This window comes from Lissotriton helveticus, chromosome 7, assembly GCF_964261635.1.
Source record: "Lissotriton helveticus chromosome 7, aLisHel1.1, whole genome shotgun sequence".
Taxonomy (NCBI): domain Eukaryota; kingdom Metazoa; phylum Chordata; class Amphibia; order Caudata; family Salamandridae; genus Lissotriton; species Lissotriton helveticus.
This window is the reverse complement of record NC_136068.1, coordinates 979,756,236-979,778,970: the sequence shown is the minus strand read 5'-3', so window position 1 is coordinate 979,778,970 and position 22,735 is coordinate 979,756,236. Positions and strand designations below refer to the sequence as shown.

General features: G+C 48.4%; 1 protein-coding gene across 6 annotated transcripts in view; it reads right to left on the bottom strand.

Moving 5' to 3' along the window:
- TCOF1 (treacle ribosome biogenesis factor 1) overlaps window positions 1-22,735 on the bottom strand; it is a 402,392-nt gene that overhangs the window by 126,012 nt on the left and 253,645 nt on the right. For all 6 annotated transcript variants that reach the window (XM_078653593.1, XM_078653591.1, XM_078653592.1 and 3 more), the window contains one exon: window positions 6,094-6,236. In XM_078653593.1, the coding sequence (XP_078509719.1) occupies window positions 6,094-6,236 (143 nt within the window). The remainder of the gene's footprint in view (window positions 1-6,093; window positions 6,237-22,735) is intronic.

Genomic DNA, 22,735 nt, shown 5'->3' with positions numbered 1-22,735 from the left:
ACACCTTCAGAGTGGAATGCAGGAATTTTACCAATTTACTACCTTTACACAACAACTGCCATGAAGTTCTGGAGGGAGTTTCCCCTTTAGCAAGTAATGTCAGTGCTCTTCTGACAGTAATTTATGTTCCTCTCTGTTTTCTAGCGTAATGGCTACTCTTAGACCTGTTCCAATGAGGTTGGGAATAGGAAACTACCTTCCCCCTTCACCTATTCTGACACAGCTTAAGCTAAAGACGTCAGAGTATAGGGGCATCACGCTAGACGCTGGGATTTGGGATTTAATACGTTATCAAAGAGGACTCAGCTCTGTTCCTCCTCACCCCCACAGCTCCTTACTGTTTCTTTACGTCTTTTGTCCTGCCCCAGTCCACAGGGGTCGGGGCTAACAGCCAGTTCCGCCGAAGAGAAACACCAGCCAACCTCTTCACCTCAGCGCCGGAGTGGGGAGGAGCACTGACGGCGGCCCTTCGCCCTTCCTCTCACCGTCTGAGGCGGACGCTGGTCAAGCTGACAGCAGATCGGCTGTGGCGCTAGATTTCCGCTCCTCGGGGAATGCAGGACGCTCCTCCGCCCCAGCCCTGACCAGACCAGACCGGGTCCGCTGAAGACAACCGGAGACGCGTTGCTCCTGGGGAATTCCTCGCGTCTCTCGGATGCTGGGCTCTACTGCGCAGATGCGGGGAAACCAGTGGCACAGACTACACCGCCCCCTTCCGCCGGGAGGTACACGCTTCTGCTCCTGCGCAGGGGATCAGCGTCTCCTCATCAATTCCGCCGCGCGGCTTGAACAGCAAGCTGCGCCACTCTTCCGCGGACTGCTCTCCTTCACGCCCCCTCGCGCCCTCCAGACAGAGACGCCTCGGCCTCACAAGCTGTAAAACCACACCGGGCACTGCTCTTCTAATCCGGGTAGGCTAGAACTTCGGCAGGAAGGCGGGGAGCTAGTCAATAACCCCAAGAGGGAACGAAGGGGTGAAGGTGGGACACAGCCGTCTGGGGAAAGGTCCAAAGTCCCTGGTTACTTGACTGGACCAGATCGGTTTCAGGCCAATGGTAGGGTTCGGTCAGCAGCACAAGGGGGAACGTCCTCTGAAAGATGCTGTCAGTTAATGAAACCAACTAGCCTCTCCTAGCGCGTCCTCCTCCGCACACTGCAGCCTCTCTCCTTTCACACTGGACTACACAAAATGGCCTCCTGCCCCCTGCCCTTTTATAGCCTAGCCTCACAGAGTCCAGTAGGGTCCAGAAGGTTCTGGAAGTCCTAATGTTAGCCTATGGGGCTGACTATGGGGTGGCAGTTGGTGACAGTTAGGGCCCTCCATTTTGTGACAACATGAGGTTTCCTGACAACACAGGCCTCTGGGCCTGAGGTAAAAGATTACAAGGGAGGAAAGAACACCTATCCCCCTGGTCAGCACCTAAAAAGTTAGTAGACAAAAAAAAGATTACCAAGGGTATGAGGGGCAAAAAGGGGACAAAATAAATAAAAATTAGGAGGGACATTGCCAAAAAGCCAGACAGGTCTAACACTTCCTTTCTAGTTTCGGTGGGGATCCACTTGAAGATCCTGCAAAGCATGCGGAGGGTGTTGAGGAGGAGACTGCGTTGACCTTCTTTGACATGGAGAGGGTGGAGTCGAGGATGACCCCCAGGTTGCGTGCGTGGTGGGTGGGTGTAGGGGGTGCTCCTAGTGCAGTCGGCTACCAAGAGTCGTCCCAGGCAGAGGGAGTGGAGCCGAGAATGAGGACCTCCGTCTTGTCAGAGTTCAGCTTCAGTTGGCTGTTTCTCATCCAGTCGGAGATGGCCTGCATTCCTTCGTGGAGGTTGGTTTTGGTGGCGTGGGGGTCTTTGGTGAGGGAGAGGATCAGCTGGGTGTCGTCGGCGTAGGAGATTATGTTGGGGTTGTGTCGTTGTGCTACGTAGGCAAGCGGTGCCATGTAGACGTTGAACAGTGTTGGGCTGAAGGATGAGCCTTGGGGGACGCCGCAGATGGTCTTGGTGGTTTTGGAGCGGAAGGGGGGAGGCGGACGCTCTGAGTTCTGCCGGAGAGGATGGAGGTGGTCCAGTCCAAGGCCTTCGTTTGAATTCCGGCGTCGTGGAGGCGTGTTCTTAGTGTGCGGTGGCAGACCGTGTCCAAGGCAGTGGACAGGTCCAGGAGGATGAGGGCCGCGGTTTCCCCGTTGTCAAGCAGGGTCCTGATGTAGTCGGTGGCGGTGATGAGGGCAGTTTCGGTGCTATGGTTGCTGCAGAACCCGGACTGGGACGGGTCCAGGATGTTGTTTTCTTCAAGGAAGCTGGTCAGCTGTTTGTTTATGGCCTTTTCGATGACCTTCGCCGGGTACGGGAGCAGGGAGATGGGTCGGAAGTTCTTGAGGTCCTTGGGGTCTGCCTTGGGTTTCTTGAGTAAGGAGTTGACCTCAGAGTGCTTCCAGCTCTCCGGGAAAGTCGCTGTCCCGAAGGAGATGTTGATGGTTTTCCGGAGGTGGGGTGTGATGATGCTGCGGGGAACCGGAGTGGACGGTGTTCATGAGCTTGATGGGGTCGTCGTCGTTGATGTCGGTCCAGGCCAGCAGGTGGTTGGTGCGGGTGGTGGTTGTGGGAGCGGGGGTCACATCGGTTGCTGGGGTGGCGGCGGCGTTGAAGCTGTCGTGGATGTCTGCGATCTTGCGATGGAAGAAGGTGGCCAGCGAGTCGCACAGGTCTTGAGATGGTGGGATGTCGGAGCAGGGGTAGGAGAGTTCCTTCACGATGCTGAAGAGCTCTTTGCTGTTTTGTGTGTGTTGTCTAGGCTTTCTTTGAAGGAGGTCCTTTTGGCGGATCTGATGAGGTGGTGGTGTCTGGGAGTGGCGTTCTAGAGAGCTGTGTGGCTGTCTGGTGTTTGTTCGCGGGTCCAGTTCTTTTTGAGTTTTCGGCAGGTTCGCTTGGAGGCCTGGAGGTCTCCGGTGAACCAGCTGGCTCTCTTGCTGGTGTGGGTGTTGGGGGGGGTTTCTGGAGCGGGGCGAGGGTATTGGTGCAGTCATCAATCCACTGCAGGCGGGTCCGCGGGTGGGCTCTGGGCGAGATGGGAGGTAAGCTGGTCCATGGTGACTTTGCTCCAGTTGCGGCTAGGCATCTGTTGGGTGTGATGGTGTGTGGTGGGTTTCCGAAAGGTGAAGTGGATGCAGTGGTGGTCGGTCCAGTGGAGTTAGGTGGTGTGGTTGAAGGAGACGTGGGCGCTTGCTGAGAAGATGGGGTCAAGCGTGTGGCCGGCAGAGTGGGTGGGTGTTGTGACGTGTTGTCAGAGTCCAAGGTTGTCGATCAGGGTGGTGATGTTGGTGTCGTTGTTGTTCTCGAGGTGGAAGTTCAGGTCCCTGAGGACGATGTAGTCCGTGGAGGCAAGGGCAAGTGTGCTGATGAAGTCAACGATAGAGTTGCTCAACTGCGGTCGGAGTCCGGGGGGTCTGGAGACTAGGGTGCCTCTGACGGTGGTGTTGGGGTCGGCGTGGATCTGGAAGTGCAGGTGTTCGGCGGTGCGGAGGGTGTTGTCAGTGTTGGTTGAGACTTTGAGGGTGTTTTCGTGGACGATGGCGATTCCTCCTCCTACTCCGTTGGTGCGGTCCTTGCGGGTGATCTTATAGCCTTCCGGGATGGCTATGGCGATGTCGGATGCAGAGGAGGGCGTCAGCCAGGTCTCCGTCAGGAAGGCGACGAATAGGGCGTTGGTGTCGAGTAGGTCCCAGAGTTCGACGGCGTGTTTGGGGACGGAGTGGGTGTTAAGCAGGATGCATCTGAGGAAGTTGAGTTCTTCGGTGGGCGGGTTGGAGGGCCGGATGCTGGTGAAGCTGCTGTTGCGCCAGGAGAAGGGTCCTTGGGCGCGCTTCGGGGCAGCCAGGCAGCAGGGGCGTGGTCGTCCGGCGTTGAGTGCGTGGAGGGTGTTGGAGTCGTAGCGGAGGCGGGTGTCGTGGTGTTTGCGGGGGCCAGGGGTCCTGGCGCTGGGCGCAGTCCTGGCGTGGACGGACGCAGACTGGCTTTTCTTAGGCGCGCGGCCTCCATATGTGGGGCTGAGGGAGGGAGGAGCAGCTGGGAGGCGGGGCGGCGAATGGGAAGCAGGGGGGCGGGGCAGCAGGAGACGCAGCGGCGGGAGATACAGAGGGGGGAGCGGGCGGGGGTCACAGAATGCAGATGGGGACACTGGGCGACAAGGGGGAGGGTTTCAGTGCTGGAGACGGTCAGGGACACCAAAAAATACAGTGGAAAAAAAGATAAGACAGGGGTTAGTGCAGCAGATCGGAATGCAGGCGAGCTAAACCAAGTGAGTAGCAGCAGCAGTGGCGGTCTTCAGGGCACACAGGGGGTCAGCGTGGCGGAGAAGGGAGCGACATGCCTGGTGACAGGGTCACATTGACCAAGGAATTCATGTCTGGGTACACCTGCTACAGTAAGGGGCTCTACTGCAAAAAACAGATGGAAGGAATGCTGAAAATCATAGCTGCTGGCAACTGCTAAGGGCTGCATTTCAGTCTATCATTTTTTTTACCCACAGCACCACTCAATGGTCAGGGTCTTGCTCCAATAGGAACAGTCCAACCCTCTAGATGGCAACACAAGCACCAGTGAGGTATAGCCTTTGTCCTCTGTCACAGTGAGCAAGGACTTGCATCTGGTCTTAACCATCACACTTATGGAGTTGAGCAGTGGAAAAGACCAAGCAGAAAGATGTAATGCTGGCAAATTGCTAGAGGACGCATTCCAGTCCATTTTCCCCCCACTATTTCACTCCAAAGACCATCCATGTGCAAATCAGTCTTGATCTTTCTCCACTAGAACAGTCCAGCTTGGACTTCCAGGTCCCGTCTAGACCGGAATATAAGCAACTTCAGACTGGTTTCAGCAAACGTGGGCCTCGTACGCGGGCAACAGCTTAAATCCTCAAACAGCAGAGCACAGGACCAACAACATGCCGTGGAATTATGGTAAACAAGTCAATGGGGTAGTTCCTCTTATGGGGTTTGTTCAGCCCCATGGAATCACTGGTCTGATGAGACACAAGGGACCCGAGTGGTGAGATCATGGTGTCCTAAATAATACCGAGCTTATAAATAATACTGAGCTTATAAAGCGCCTGGTTACACTAGCCAATGTGTCCCCGCGCTGTGCCGCTGAGGAACCTGTCCTGGCCTGTTCCTGTGAGGTGCCCACTCCTGGACACCCCAAGGTGATGCCAGGCATCCTAGAGTTAGGGCCGGTGTGGAGATTAAGCAAGCTATTGCCCAGAGTTGCAGAGTGGGACCCATGATTAGAGTAGGCAGCGAGGCGAGAGAATTATCAGGTCCGAGGACATTGAGCCAAAGACCCTGCCGCGACAGGAATTGAACCCTGGTCCGGGCCAGACCTCTGCATCAGAGTCTGCCGCTCTAACCAGTGAGCCACACTTCTCCACCTCACACACCCAATAGGGTGTCATGCTTCATCATAGGGCGCTCCTCGTCAAGCCGGCGCTGCAATGCCCGATGGGCCTGGGGGCTCTCGGTCGGAGATCTTTTTTGATCCTTAAATGCCGTAAGATGCATGCATGTGAGAGGTCAGAAAAATGTATAGGGTGGTAAAAAGAAAATGTTAAAGAGTTTAAGGGAACCTGAAAATATTTTGTAATTATTAAAGTGACGGTCCCTTGACACAGTAAAAATAAGGTGCTATCTTGGGGTCACTATGGGCCTTCGTAGCTAGTAAGTGGGAAATGTGATGCTGTCAACATGTTTCATGCCCGGTTTGCCAGGAGGGTCAATTATGGTGTCACCTACAAATTATGTCCTGCCAATAAAGGCTTACTCTGTAACCAAAAATTAAATCCTACAAGGATTTCACTTGCCACAACTCCTGGAATCATCTCACAAATAATGTTCATTAATAAAATATGTTGATGCCTCAAAGGAGGGCTCAACTAGTAAATGAATTACTTTTACTGCTTCTGGCACAGCAGGGAAGTGAAAATAAATAACTGAGTATAGGGAAGCATTGGTGGTTATATATGAACTCACATAACCACAAGGTAAAGGAATACCCAAATCACACGTTTAGTGAATTACCCCCTCAAAACACCTTGCCCAGTTACCTGTGCGAGATTCCCTTTCTCCTGTTCAGAATCTTCACTTGAGTCTTCGCTGGAGTCTTCGCTGCTGGTTTTGTCCTTTTCTGATTTCCGAGAGGGTGGCGCAGGGGGTGTCTTCACGCTGGATTTTACTTGTGAAGCATTGGCTACAGGAAAGAGTGGGTTTTAGAAAGAGATTGGGTGTCTGGCATGTAAAACAGACACAAAACATACCTTTCACAGTGTGGATGATGGAGTGGATAGATCATATACATTAAAGATCATATTCAGGTTGATTTAGCGCAAATATCAAATGGTAATCTTTGTGAACGCTATAGCCCTTCCCCCTATTTGTAAAGGTTCTCTTTGAAGTCCCTATAAAAAATTCTAGAAGGCAACAAACTGATCAAAGTAAAAGAAAAACGCTGGATTAATAACTCATATCTTAATCGATCAAGCCTGGCACAAAAAAGTTTTTACATTGGCGCGGTTAGGCTGCACATACACCAAGCAACACAAACAGTGCATACCTGAAATTATGCCTGCAGCTCGCTCATATTTCTACTTTTATTCACAGAGCAGGACTTTATGCTCCCGCATTAGAAAGCTAAAGTTGTCAAGATTTTATCACAGTGATCATTAACTAGTGAAGGCACACGGATTGTATATGAGGCCTGAATGGAGAAGGCAGCATAGTAACTAGAAAAGAATGTTAGGGCAGCATACTTTAAAGCTTTATATAGCCTTTATTCTAAATGTAGTGATGCAACAATAGTTACAGTTCTGATAATACAATCACACTGGAAATTTAAGAAAAACAAAACACAAAAGGCAACACGAACAGACAACCAACCACTAACAATGTAATGACCTAATTCTTCTGAACCATTCATGCATATTCTTTATGCAAGAATGGACCAAAGGAAAATGGGAGTGGCAAACAAAGAATATGTGAGTTTCCTACATTACTTTAACTTTGATGTTTAGTGTGTGATGGTCCTTGTTGTGGCGTGGGCCATCCAGTTGTGCATAGCGTCACTTGTTTGAAGATGTCTGGTTTGCATTATGAGTGTATTATACAACAGTTAAACCACAATTACACAAGGACCCAAGTACTATGTAGGGCAAGCAATACTGCATATGCTTGTTCATTGGGCATGGTGCAGTGCCAAGGCTGAAGCAAGCTAGTGGATCTTGGGCTTCACAATGTATAGCAAATTTATTTAGGCAAACTATTATGGTTGATAAACATAGTGACTGCTTGTCGCTTTGGGCTGGATGATTGCGGAGTGAATACATAAATCAATGTTGAATAAGCCCCTTTTTGATGTGCTGACACTTGAACAGAGATACATGTCGTTCTGAAACAGCGACCAATAAATACAAGCCAAGTGACAGGCCTAATGTTAATTCAGATTTTACTTTTGCACCTATGTCAGTTTAATCTCTTTGGTTGAGCTATATCTACTGAGAACACTATCTAGTGAACTTTCAAAATATTTCACACTGAAGGCGGCAACTGTTTTTATTTCTGTATTAAACACCCAAGTCTCTTAAGTCACTTGGCCAAAATGTTGTGCTGAATACATAGTACTATAATCGCATTGTGCCATGATTTCATCTTGAACAAGGCTTCTTGCAAATACAAGTGTGACATCTAATGAGTTTGAATGGGATTTGGACTGAATTGAGAAACTTTTAAACATGATTTCTAATTATAAAGCTCATAATTGCACTTGAGAAACGCCTGGACGACAGAACTCTGACTGAACAGGGAAAGGTCTTGTTGGAATGGTCTGTGTGGCAACCTGGATGATATTCGACTGACTGGGGAAATAATCAGAATGTCTCAGAGTAAGGAGTGGTTTGGGTTAAGAGCCAACAGTACGTGGGTCCTGTGCTCACTAAGCCACTGGAGTCAAGCTATCCTGGGTGAAGACGGCTGATAGCCAGAAACCGGTCCTAGGATGCTTGATTCCGGTCCAGGGAAGACATGGCTTGGCAGTTCGGGCTGGACTGTTACCATGAGGCACAGGGTCAAGACTGATTTGCATATGGCCATGTCTGAACTGGGGTGGCTTGGTGAGCAAAATAACGATGGATTAAACCCAGATCTGTGACTGGGGGTGATTGTGCAACATTCCATCCATCATCTTGTGTGTTTTGCTATGGTTTTCAGAGGCACTAAAGGTGGAGAAATCTCTAAGCAAAAAAACTAGAGTGGAGATGGAGGTACTTCTATGAGGAGAAGGCCACAGCAACTTATCAGGCAGTACTGAAAAATTATCACAATTCAGAAAGCCCAAAAACCTTTCTTTGCTACTTTCATTGTTGAAGCCTCTAATACACACTGAAGATTACTTAAAATTGTTAACTCTTTCCTAAGGCAACAAAGAATGTGCTTTCCCCTCTATTGAGCGCTGTGAAGATTCCTCAAATTTCTTTTTAAATAAAATTCAGACTATTTATGAGCAATTCCCCAAGCAATCTGCAGAATCAGGAGGTGGTATCTCTTTCTCATCCCGATCCCTTACTTACAAAATGTAGCAACATTTCCTTAGAAGAATCGGTGACAGAATTTGAGAAATGTAAATCATGTTCCCCTTTAGACCCCTGCCCTACTTACATTTTAAAATATGCCTCTCACTTTGTAGACCCTGTTTTAAACAAAGTTCTGAATGACTCTCTGGACTTGGCCATCGGCCCCAAATGTTGGAAACAAGCCATGTTGATCCCTCGACTTAAAATATCTGCTTCTGATCCCAGGTACTTAGTAATTTTAGATATATTTCTCAATGCTAGCTAAACTTTTGATGAAATGTGTGAATAGGCCGCTATCTCACTTTCCTGAATCCAACCTTCTGCTGCATGACATCCAGTAGGGCTTCTGCGTGGGTTACAGTTCGGAGTCTGCTCTATTCGAAGTTTCAGAATTCCTAAAGGAAAACCTTGATTTTAATTACCCTATTATAATGCTACTTGATCTGTCTCCAGCATTCTATACAGTTTCCAACTAAATCCTACTTGACAGACTTCAGGGAATAGGCATCATAGATTAGGTGGTCCAAGTCTTGTTTAGAATCATTCACAGGCAGTCTTCCTCCCCCTTTCACCTCTTCCTTTAAATCATTTGTTTGCTGTGTACCTCAGGGTTCTGCACTTCGCTCCGTACTTTTTAATATCTATCTTGAACAGCTGGAGAAACTTGTGGGGGCCTGGGGCATCAAGTGGTCTCCAATACGGATGAGACTCTCCTCCTCCTTGCCTTTCAGGAGAACCTGACTGTGAAGTTGAGTTCTTTTAAACTGACTGTAAGAAGCTGGCTCTGTATTTGGTATGCCACTAGGTTGTTATACCATGCACAGAGTCCAGAGATTCCCCAGTAGTGTTCAGGGTCCAATGCAAACCCAAGATTCTCTATTAGTGGTAGTGTGGTCAAGCAGCTTTAGGCCTTGCACAGAGAATAAGACATTTACTGCACACACATGACCAATAACTGACACGACTAGAAAAGGAGATCCACACCAATTTTATAAAAATAAACTTTGTTTTATTTTAAGACCACGATCTTCGCAATGAGGGAAGTACGTTTTTAAATAAAAATGCTTTTTACTTTCAAAAGTCAACACTCAATTTCTGAACAGTTCAATCTTATCCTATAGAGTGAAACAAAAACATGGTTATAGAGGTAAGCACGCAACTTACAGCTCTAGTCTTCGTGACCAAAGGCCAACAAGGGGTAAGGGTAGGGTGAGAACCAAAACTTCACCACCAGCAGCACAGGGCTGCAGGGTGCAGACAACAAAATCGAAGTTCGGCTCAATGCATTTCAATAGAGACTGAGGGTGTTCGAAGTCCTGCTGATTGCATATAGGTAAATCGGTTGTAGGGGCCAAGCTTTCGGGGGTAGAACAAGAACAGGGGGGTGGGGGGTGGGCGAAGGGTCACAAAGCAGCACCAAACATACACAACCAGTGGCACAGGGGTGGTCGGGTTCAGAGTGCAAATTCAGAGTCAGACTCCCAATGATTTTCAATGGAAAAACTCAGTTGGATAAAAAGGCTGCAGACATCACACGGAGGTTGCAGGAGGAAGACCAATGACAGCAGAGGGTAGTAGATATGTAGGGGGTCATAGGGGCACCATCAATTCAGCTCACCGGGGCTTGGGGTGCCTTTAGATGTCAGATTCTTCCTACCAGAGCCGGTCGTGTCAGGGAGAGCCTCAGGGTTCAGGCTGCCAGTGTCATCCTGGAGGAGTCAGGCAACGCTGGACTTGAATTAAGGATCGCTAAGGAACCTGTTCTGGGTCGCTGGACCACCTGCACAGGGGTCGTAGGCGTCTGGTGCACAGTAGTCAGGACTCGCAGTGCCAGAGATCCTAGTGGTGGAGTCTTGGGGCCAGAACCGCTTTCCTGTGGAGTTCTGGTCTTTCTCAAAGTTCAGACAATGCTCGGGTTTCTGGAAGTCGCTGGCTACAAGACAGGAGGGGTCTTCTTGCAGGGTCTTTGAAGCTGGAGACAGGCCGGTAGGGCAGGGGCCAAGCAGTAGTTGTCTTCAGGCTTCGCTGCACAGTGTCTTCATGGTTCTTCTTAGGTTGCAGGTAACTAACTTCCAGGTCTGGGGGAGCCACCTAAATACAAAATGTAGGGGTGTTTTTAGGAGTAGCAGGTAGGGCCAACAGGGACCTTACCTAAGGTGACTACACCCTCAATTATGCCACCCTCCTGTGGGAGGGGGCATAAACCTAGCCCTGTTTAGAGGGGGTCAGCCCATCTTCAAGGTGGCGGGGACTGAAATATTCTTCATTTTGCCTCCACCACCTGGTGGAATTGGCAGAGATGGGCACATTTACTATTCTAAGTTTTCCCGCAAAAGTGAGGGGTGTAAACCGGGAGATGCCATTTGCTGGTAGGTTATAAGTAAATTCAAGTCCCATTAGGAAATGATCATCTGAATTGGAGGAAACCGGTCTGTGAAACTTTTTTTTTTTTTAAGTGACTAATGTCTTCAATTAAGGACGCTGACTTGGGGGACACAGGAGGGCTGATCAGGCTCCGATGTTCCCCTTAAATGTGCCCGCTACACAACAGTGCAGGGTCAGGGAAAGTGCTATCTTTAGAATATTACACATTTTAGCCCACACCATGTTCAGAACAGGACTCACTGAAAGAGATGCTGGAGGACACAGATCATCAGGCAATGGGCTTTGGTTCGAGAAGCAAAAAGATTCATCCTAGGCAAACGACATCCTGAAGGCCCTATGGATAGCATTGCCACTCCTATATGGCACGGTGATGTCTAATTAGCCTGATAGTTGGGTACCAGTCACAGCCCACGCTGATGTCCCCAACCCCAGGGTCTCAGCACTACTCCAGAGAGACAGTGAGACCATAAAACCCCCCCCTTCTCGCTGCTTCTTGGCCTATCATCACGGTCAAACTGGCAGACACGATCTAGACACACGGACTGTGAAGGGACAGCATGACAGTTCTGAGCAACAGCTAGATTGCCCTGCATTCAAGCAGATTGAAATGAATCTCGGCTCCTCTGATTTCCAGTTCCTCCAGATGCCCGACCCACCCACAGGTGAATGAGTCCGCCACCACAGTGACTACAGCCGAACAGAAACCAGAGGACTTCCCGTGAGAAAGGTTCTCCTCTGTCACCCACCAGGATATACGCTGCACGCAGCACATTGGAATCATATTCAGAATGTCTAGGATTCTCTGTGGATAAGAGAAGGCTCAGAGCAATGTGCTTTGCTATACTGCCCCTTTCAACAGGAGGCATGGAGATGACTCCAGGTGAGAATTGAGCACGCTGATAGAAAACCTCCAAGTCCCACAACAGGCATATGGTCAACTGTAGGAGATTCAAATAGTGGATATAGCCTGCATGTAAGAAAGTGGCTCTATATATACTGGACCAAAGTAAGGTACAGTAACAGAGTCCCCAGAGGTTTGGCAGAGGCTAAAGTTAGATATAACCTTACTCTCTAAAGTGGTAGCTTGGTCGAGCAGTAAGGCAGAATCAGAGGACAGTGTAAAGCATTTGTTGTACACACTCAAGTCAGCAAATGGTCTCACACTCAAGAACTGAACTCTAGGCCAAATGTTATGTATCAAAAGATACAGTTGTTTTATTTTAGAACCAACCAGGTATCAAAATATACTTTTCTCAATATAAGTGACTTTAGGTAATTACTTTGCAAATAGGTAATAGACTTTGTAAGTACAATAGCTACAGTGGTTGCAATAGGCAACACAATTTCAAACAATTTATCATTGAGCTCAATCGGTTTTTCTAGATAAATGCAATAGATTACTTTTTGGATTACTTTTCTAACCACAGGACTGGATCCTAGATACAGTCCCGGGACATATGCTGTAAACAGTTAAGTAAAAGCGTTTTGGTTACAGTAGTGATTTTTAAGGAATATTAGTGTATTTTAAAAGTTGACAAACTTTTTCAGATGAAATTACCAATGTTATCCTATGGAAGGAAATTCAACTTGCAGGTAAAGTATGTTCACATTACTTTTGTAATCCAGTACTGGACTCCTAGGTTCAGCACTGGGACTTCTATCTAAGACAGGTTAAGTAATTACGTTTTGGTAGTTGGTACAATTTTTAAAGAATTTGTAGTTTGCAAAAATCGACACTTAGAAGTAATTTCACAGAAAAACAGTCAATGGTTTCCTATGGAAGAAAATTCAGGTTACTGGTAAGTACGGTAAAGATTACTTTGCAGGGTTTGTGCTGGGCTAAAAGATGCAGCACTGAGGTCTCTCCTGATAACAGGTGAGTAAATAGGAATTAGTTGTTCGGCTGATTTTAGGTAAATATTTTAAAGTTCCAAAATTCCACACCTAGAAGAATATCCAAGTGAAACCAGTCAACGTTAGCCTATGGAAGAAAAGTGAGTTATCGGCTTTTAGGTAAGTACTCAACTGCCAGAGTTAAGGTTCTGGGAATAGACTCAGGGGTCTCCCAGGGTCAAGTAGGTACAGTTGGTACACCCTCAGCGGCACAGGGGCAGCAGGGTGCAGAGGTAGTTCGGCCCAATGTTATCCAATGAGAGGCAGGGGGCCTTCGGTTGGTGGCTGCTGGCTAGCAGGCCACGTGGCTGTAGGAGCTGGGCTCCCGGTCACTTGCTCAGGGCAAATGCGAAAGTAGAATAGGGCAAAGGTTGCACTGCCAGGGGCACTCGGGCGGCTGGTTGATGGGTGTTTTTGAGCTGTTGGGCGCTCAATGTTAATCAATGGAGATCTTGGAAAGTGGAAAAAGGCTGCAGGCTCGGGGACAGAGATTCTTCAGGAGCGACCAGCACTTCGAGAGGTAAGTTGTGTCTTGGAGGATAGTAAGGCACCCAGGAGTTGGGCACAGGGGACTGTGGGCCGCCGGGTGCAGGGGTGTCTTTTGACGTCGGGAAATCTTACCCTCAGCTGGTCACGGTTGGAGGGGTCCCTGGTTGTGAGGCTGCAGGCGTCGTCTGGTTCGTCGAGGAGGGTCTTTGGGCACTGAACTTCAGGTCCCAGTCGCCGGGGGGACGTCCTCGTGGTCTTGGGTCACTCAAGCACGCACCGGGCTAGGCGGGTGCAGAGTGTGATGGAGTTGCGGTTCCTGACTGGCACCAGGGGTATGGCTGTTGGAGCAGAACCACTGCTCATGGGAGTCCCAGTCTTTCAGAGGGTCAAGGCAGGCAGGTCCTCCGGGGTTTTCAAGGTTGCTGCTCGAAGGAGTCGACAGGATTAGGCAGGAGCAGGTTCAAGGATCAACAGGCCTGTAGGGCTGGGGCCAAGTCGGTTGGTGTTGTCCTTTTGTTAGCAGCTGCATAGTGTGTCTTCTTCTTGATCTTGATCTTCTTTCTTGTTTTCGTACCGGGATCTGAGGAAGGAAGGTTCAGGGTGCCCCTAAATAGTAAATCTAGGGGCGTTACAGGTAGGGTGAGGGCAGGGATCAATAGGTCCCTGTCCTAGGGTGGGTACACCCCCTAACCTGCTACTCTCCTGTGGGAGGGGGGCAGGAGCCTAGCTGCGAGTGGGTAGGGCTTCACATCCTCAAGATGACGGTAGCCCAGAGTCGTGCTTCACCTAGAGTTTCAGTCTGTGAAAATTGATATGAATACATGCTGCTTTGAGGTCATATATCTAAGGTCTGAACATTAACCGTATCTAACAAGCGAAAGGTGTGCTGGATATTTCCTCAAAACTGTTCAAAAGGAATATGCTACTTACCAGTATGCATCTGTTCTTGGCATGTAGGGCTGCTGACATTCATATCTGTGCATAGATCGCCACCTAGTGTTGGGTCCGGATGATTGCACATTGTTGTCCTGGAAGAGTCTTCGAAGTATCACGAGATAGGTGGCTCCTCCCTCAGACTATAGTGCGCATGGGCATCCTCTCCATCCTCAGATTGTTTTTCGCCATTGTGTCAGAGATGGAGTATATACTCATGTACAGTATGTACAGCAAGAGATGTCCATGCAAAGAGCGAATGCTGCAGTTGCGACAGGCACCGGGGGGGGGGGGGGCGATATGAAGGTCAGCAGCCCTACATGCCAAGAACAGATGCAGACTGGTAAGTAGCATATTCCGTTCGAGGCATGTGGGCTGCTGAATTCATATCTGTGCATAGAATGTATAGCAGTATCTCCCTTAGCGGTGGCTACTTGTGTCAGCTGCAGCAGTCTGGAAAAGAGTTTTGAGAACAGCCTGTCCTACAGCAGCTTGCTGTTTTGAATGTACATCTACACAATAGTGTTTGGTAAATGTATGTGTGGGTGGCCATGTGGCTGCTCTACAGATTTCGCGTAAAGGAATGTTACCCAGGAAAGCCATGGATGCCGCTAGCTTGCGTGTTGAATGCGCCATAGGGGGAACTGTTAAGGTGCGTTTTGCTTTTAAATAACATATTTGGATGCACTTAACGATCCATCTGGCTATACCTGATTTAGAAATGGGGTTACCTTTGTGTTGCGGTGAGAAAGCAACAAACAACTGTTTTGTCTTTCGAAATGCCTTAGTTCTATCTATGTAGTATAGCAGGGCTCTTTTGACATCAAGAGTATGGAAGGCCCTTTCAGCTACTGTGTGGATTTTGAAAGAACACTGGCAGTTCTATTGTTTGATTTATATGAAAATGGGATACCACCTTTGGCATGAATTTAGGGTTTGTTCCGAGAACTACTCTATTTGCATGTACTTGAATGAATGGCTCTTGAATAGTTAGGGCTTGCAGATCACTAACTCTTCTCAGTGAAGTAATGGCAATAAGGAAAGCCACCTTCCAAGTAAGAAATTGTAGTTCGCATGAGTGTAGTGGTTTAAAAGGTGGTCCCATAAGTCTGGTTAAAACGATGTTTAGATTCCAGACTGGTGAAGGTGGGTGTCTTGGAGGAATTACGCTTTTAAGTCCTTCCATAAACGCTTTAATTGCTGGCACCCTAAATAGTGAAAGGTGTTGCCTGTTTTGCAGATATGCTGCTAACACAGCTAAATGTATCCTGATGGATGAATAGGCTAAATTGCAACGTTGTAGGTGCAAGGGATAGCAAATGATGTTTTGAGTAGAAGCATCAAGTGGGTTAATGTCATTGTTACTACAGTAAATGACGAAACGCTTCCACTTTGCTGCATAACCAGCTCTGGTAGTGTTTTTTTTTGCCTCTTTGATAATATTCATGCAGTCTGGGGGCAAGTTTAGGTATCCAAACTCTAGAACTTCAGGAGCCAGATCGCCAGGTTCAGCTGTTGCGGGTCTGGGTGTTGGATTTCTCCATGGCTCTGAGTTAGAAGATTGGGTGTGACTCGCACTCTTTGATGAGGCACCACTGACAGTTCTAGGATCGTTGTGTACCACGGTTGCCTTGACCATATGGGAGCAACTAGGATCAGTGTCCGCGAATGTTGGCACATTTTGCGTGCCACCAGCGGTATTAATGGAGCTGGGGGAAAAGCGTACGCAAATTTGCCTGACCAGTTCATCCATATCGCATTGCCCTGCGATTGCGGATGTGGGAACCTGGCGGCAAAGTACTGGCATTTCGCATTTTCGCTTGTGGCAAAGAGATCTATCTCCGGGTGTCCCCATTTGCGGAAGAATGGTTGGAGCACTTTGGGGTGAATTTCCCATTCGTGCATCTGTTGGCTGTGCCTACTGCGCAGGTCGGCTACCTGATTGTCCTTGCCTGGAAGGTGTTCTGCCATGAGAAACATGTTCCTCTGAATGGCCCATTTCCACATTGCTTGAGCTAGGTGCGACAGCTGTGGTGAGTGTGTTCCTCCCTGTTTTTGAATGTAATACATAGCTGTCATGTTGTCCGTCCGGATCAACACAGCTTTGTTGCCTAAGTGTGTCTTGAAAGCTTTTAGGGCTAGAAAGACCGCCATCAACTCCAGAAGGTTGATATGCATTTACTTATGCTGTACAGTCCAGAGTCCCTGTACTGTGTGGTGTAGGACATGGGCTCCCCATCCTACTAGGGGTGCGTCCGCGGTTAACACTATTTGTGGGACAGGCTCTTGGAACAGTCGTCCCTTGCAAAGGTTTTGTGGATTCCACCAATGCAGAGAGTTGTATGCCCGACTGGTCACCAACACTAGGTCCTTGAATTGCCAGTGAGCCTGGTTCCACTGACTTGCTAGGCATTCTTGGAGCGGACGCATATGTAGCCTGGCATGAGGGACTATGAATATGCACGAGGCCATCATGCCTATTAGCTGCATAAACACTCGAGCTGGTAGTGAGTGTTGGGGTCTGAACTTTTGTATCAACGTTTGCATTCCCTTGATCCGTGCTGTATTGGGATATGCTTTTGCCGCCAGTGTATCTATTGTTGCTCCCAGGTACTGTTGGACGTGGGAGGGTTGTAGATGTGATTTTGGGTAGTTTAGTGAGAATCCTAAACTGTGCAGGAGATGAATGGTCTTTGATATGTGGTTGGCACATTGCTGAGCTGTTGGCGCGTGTATTAGCCAGTCGTCCAGATAAGGGTACACATGGATGTGTTGCCTTCTGAGATGTGCTGCCACTGTAGCTAGACATTTGGTGAACACTCTCGGAGCTGTCGTGACACCAAATGGTAGGACTTTAAACTGGTAGTGTTGTCCCTGAATGGTGAACCTTAAATACTTTCTGTGAGCAGGGTGTATTGGTATATGAAAGTATGCGTCTTTGAGGTCTAAGGTTGCTAGGAAGTCTCCCTGGCGAAGCAATGGTAAGACTTGCTGGAGAGTGAGCATGTGGAAATGCTCCGACAAAATGTACAGGTTGAGGGGCCTGAGGTCCAATATTGGCCTGAGAGACCCGTCCTTTTTTGGAATGAGGAAGTATAGGGAGTATACTCCTGTTTCCTGATGTTGTACTGGGACTGGTTCTATGGCCCCCTTTTGCAGCATACTGATGACCTCTTGCTGTAGTAGCGTTATATGTTCCTGAGACATTGGACGGTGCACGGGTGGTATGTTGGGTGGTGGTGAGGTGAGTTTGAGGCAATATCCATGTTGGATATTTTGCCTGACCCACTTGTCTGTGGTGATATTTAACCAGACTGGCAGAAATTGTTGTATTCTTCCCCCGACCGGTGTTATGTGGTCTGGGGGTAGTTCCAATAAGTCACTGCTTGGTGTTAGTGGAGGATCTATTTGCATTGCCTCCACGACCTCGTCCCTTGATATTGTTTCCTCTGTATCCACCGCTGTTGGTGTTTTTGTTGTATGTGGATTGCGTGTTACTTTTGTAGTTGGAGGATTGCTGTGATGTGTTACTTCGCGCTCCTCCTCTATAATTGGAGCGACGAAAGGAGCCCCGGTGTTGTTGGGACTGGAGAGCTCCCATAGACTTCGCAGTTTCTGCATCCTTTTTCATTTTGTCTAGAATTGAGTCAACTGCTGGACCAAATAAAAAGTCTGGGTTGATTGGCTGATTAAGAATTGTGGATTGGACTTCATTCTTAAAGCCCGATATGCGAAGCCATGCGTGTCGCCTTAGCAGCACGCTTGTATTGATGGATCTGGCTGCTGTGTCTGCCGCGTCTAGGGCACATTTAATTGAGGCATTGGTGATGAGCTTTCCCTCCTGTATAAGTTCATCTGCCTGCTGTTTGTAAGGATCAGGTAAGTGTTGGAGAATTTCTTCTAAACTGTCGTAGTGCGCCCTGTCATATCTGGCCAACAAGGCCTGTGTATTGGCTATTCTCCATGAGTTTGCTGCTTGAGCTGCCACTCTCTTGCCTGACGCCTCAAAGATTTTTGACTCCTTGTCTGGAGGAGCGGCCTCTCCAGTAGTCTGGGAATTTGCAAGTTTACGTGCGTTGGATACCACTAGGGAATCATGGGGTAGCTGCCCCCTGATGTATGTAGGATCTATAGGTGCAGCCCTATATTTCTTTTCAATTCTAGGGTTTATGACCCGTGCTCTAGCAGTGTCCTTAAAAATGTCACTTGCATGTTTTAATACACCTTTTAACAATGGGAGTGTTTTAACGTGCCTCTCAGATGTTGTTAATGTATCAAAGAGGAAGTCTTCCTCAATAGCATCAGAGTGCATATCTACATTATGGTAGGTTGCTGCTCTATCTAGTAGTGAATTAAAGGCTACTGTATCCTCTGTGGGTGATGGCTTAGTTGGGTATACTGCAGGGTCTGTAATGGGCAGAATCCCTTCAGTGTCTGGTTCTCCTTCCCCACCCCATGGCTGTGAGTTTGGCTCTGCAATTGGGTTTTGTGGATAAACAAACCCTACATTCGCGTCCTGATCTTCATCTGGGTTGCAGTCAGAGCGTGCAGGTGAGGTTGGGGCATATGGAGTAGTAGGCATAGCTGGACTGATAGGTTCAAAGAATATAGAAGAGGTAGCACAGTCTCTCTTCTTCTTTAGGGGAATTCAAGAAAAGTCTTCGGTTGGCAGAGGTCTTTTCTTTTTTGTATAAACAGTCACTTTACCAGTCTGTGGGTCAATATACAGTTTTGACTGGTCTTCTGTGGAGGGATCTGGATGAATAAGCTCTTCTTCCACAGTCTTTGGTTTTGGTGCTGTAGCCTTTGGTTTGTCTTTTTTTGGGGCAACGCCTTTTTTGGGTTCGACCGCTTTTGGTGGTTGGATCGTTTTTTTATGTTTTTCGACAGGTTTTGTCGGTCGAACGTCTTTGGCTGGCTTCACCACCTTTTTCGGACCGAGTGGTTTTGTCGATTCGACAGTCATTTTAGGTGTTTTTGGAGCCTGCGGTTTTGGCTCGATGCCCTTTTTCAGCTCGATGGGCTTTGGCTCGACCGATTTACTTTGGTCCACCTTCGGTTTCGCTTTCAGTTCGACTGTAGTTTTGGGCGCAGGCCTTGTGCTTTCGTCGACCGGTTGTTTCCCCTTGTCGATACCTTAGGCTGCTTTGCTCGATTCGACGTGCTTCTTGGGGGTCGATTCGACGTGCTTTTGTTTTTGTGTCGATTCGACGTGTTTTGGCTTCGAGGTTGACTCGACGGCTTTTGACTTTGAGCTCGACTCGACAGCTTTGGTCTTCGATGTCGACTCGACGGTCTTTGGCTTCGAAGGTTGTATTGGTACTGTGGCCTTCGGGTCGACGCCCTTCGGCTTAGTCACCTTCTGGTAGACGTAATTCGGTCCGAAGACGGTATTGTCGACGAGTTTCGGTTTCGATGGAACCGATGTCGTATGTTGTGTCTCAGAGGGCTCTTTGTGTGTGTTCTTAGCCGGGCGGTATGGCGGGGCTGTAGAATGAGGTAGTTGATCTCGGCTAAGGCCTGCTGGCGATGCCTCCACCTGAGTCTCTAATAGAGGTGTAGTGTCTATATGGGGCGGTGTACTCGCGGTTCGCCCCTGGTCGTCATCGGAGTCGTCTTCAACTGCTACGATGTCCTGATCATTGTCCTCGAGATCGACGATTAGTTCTCCCTCTCCGGGGTAATATTCGGAGTCGGGATCCGAGTATTGTCTTTCGTCTTGATCAGAGTCTTCGGCACTCACTAGATCTTCCTCATCATCTAAGATGTTCTCGGGCTCTGGCGCGACCGTTGCATTTCTTGCCTCGCCGCCCGTCGATTCCGGTTAGTCTTTTTCGATCGGAACTGGGCACAGGCTAGGCAACTATCTTCATTGTGATCTGGAGATAGGCATTTGTTGCACACTGGATGATTGTCTGTGTGCGGGAACTTTGAGTTGCACTGCGGGCAGTACTTGAATGGACTTCGTTCCATCGACGGTCGGTCCACGTGGTGTCGAGAAGGCCTCACGCCCGATTCGACGACCGGAGTGCAACAAAGTTGTAAAAAGTGTATCGGTACCGAGCGCTGAACAATGCCGACGGATCCGAAGGCCTTTTGGCCTTGTGAAAAGTTTTTCTTGATTCCGAACTTGGAGAGTAGGAAAGTACATCCGAACCCAATGTGAGGATGGAGAGGATGCCCATGCGCACTGTAGTCCGAGGGAGGAGCCACCTATATCGTGATACTTCGAAGACTCTTCCAGGACAACAATGTGCAATCATCCGGACCCAACACTAGGCGGCGATCTATGCACAGATATGAATTCAGCAGCCCACATGCCTCGAACATATATATATACATACATATATATATATATACACATATTACCTACTGGCGGTCGCCAGTAGGTATATATAGTTAGGATTTTTTCTCTATGGGATTTTTGAAAATTCTATGTCTAATAACTTTGGCGTTTGTGGACGGAATTGGCTGAAATTTTCAGGAAAATGGAACATTTTGTTTCTGAGCAGCCCCTGAAAATTTGGGGGGGGGTTCGTCAAGGGGGGGCCGAGAAAAAAGGGGGGGTCCCAAAACATGTTTTTAACATTGAGTTTTCCATAGGGCGGTTGGCCTCACTTTTAGCCCGAACGGCTGAATGGATTTGCACGAAACTTGGCAAAATTGTAGGGACTGGTAGCCCGATGTGCCTTTGCTAGGTCTCAATATATGTGCTCCAGTGGATTTTGAGAAATTAACGTTCAAAAAAAGATATATATCTGTAACAGCGCTCCGCTTCGCGGAGATAAAATTATCTCTGTATTACCTAGCTGTTGCTAACACCAGTTAGCGACCGCTAGTAGGAGATAGCGACCATCTTGGGCCCCACTTTGCATGTCAGTGATATTTATCACTAATGACATGCAAAGTGGGCATGCCAAGATGTTAGCGACTTGAAACAGTCGCTAACATCGCTATCTCCTATTACCAACTTTTGGAGATATTCGCGCTAAGCGCGAATATCTCCAAAAGCTACCACCTGCCCTGAGCAGTTCTTAGCCATGTTATCCAATGGGAGGTGGATAACATGGCTAAGAGCATTAGCTCGGTAATGCATGAATATCGCTGAGTTTTCAGCGATATTAATGCATTGCGGTCGTTTTTTATGGCATTTGCGATAAACCTTGATAATAGCAAGGTTTATCTGCGATAATTTCTGACGATGCTTAGCGGTAAAAAATTCGTTGCTAAGCATCGTTAGGGATAAATATCGCTTAACTTTGGTAATATGCCCCAACGTCTGTTAACGTTCGATTCGAAGGAAATCAGGAAGTGTTGAAAAACATTGTCTGCGCCATCTTGCCTTTTTTCAAATGCCACACTTTTGTCGTGCACGGCAGCCATTTTAGATGACTTGACCAGACCCACTCTCTGCACGCTGTCGATCCTTAGCATGGCTCCCCACCCTCGCAAGCATCTCCCCCAGGCACTGGTCACCCCCGCTCTCTGTCTTATGCATGGGTAATAAACCTCCCCCCATCTGCGCTGCTCTTCCCTGAGAATCACACCATGTGCCCGCCCGACACCTCCCTTTCGCCCTATTCACTACCGCACCCTCTGACACTCCTTTTCCTCTGTGTCCGATTGTCCAGGCCGGTCCTAGGCTATCAGCTAGCCCTGCAGATGTAGTTTATGGCCCCAGCTGTAAAGAATCACCCCTCTTCAAAGGAGTTATAGTAGATCAAGGCCCACACTCGATGAGATCCGTCACAGCACACGCGTTCCTACTATCTGAAAACCATCCTGTATTGTGATTGGGGAGGGGACCGAGCCTGAAGCAGAAGATTCCAGGGATGACTCTTTGTACATCAAAGTTTTTACAATTATGTGTCACATTAAAAATATATAGCACTCCAACAAAGTAGTAAGATTATAAAACTTTAATAACTTATAAATATATACAACAAAACAAAAACAGTAAAAACATATAAACATTTTTAGGGAAAAACAACGAAGTAGCGGTCGGCTGTGCGAATAGTCCCAACGCAGCACAACGTCCAGATTTCTGGACGGCACCCAGGTGATGTTGCCTGGGTGCCGCACTGATTTCGGCATCCGGCGTGGGGCGTCGCGGGGGGTGGGTCATCAGTAGCAAACTGTTGTGCGAATAGTTCCAAGGCAGCAGAACGATGGCACCAAGGTGATGTCCAGTAAGTTGCCGCACTGGTTTTGGTATCCTACAATGCTGCTCCGAATAACGGCGTGGGGCGCCCCGGGGGGGGGGGAGGCGGCGTGAACGGGCCTCTCCAGGTGGAGTTTCGTCTGTTGTAGTGGGGCGCCCCTTTACCGTTTCAGTTGCCATTCCGTCCGCTTTTGGTCCACTGTGTCAAAAGCCGCAATTCAGCTGAGTTGCGCCCACTCTTGCGGTGCAGCGATAGGCGGCTGC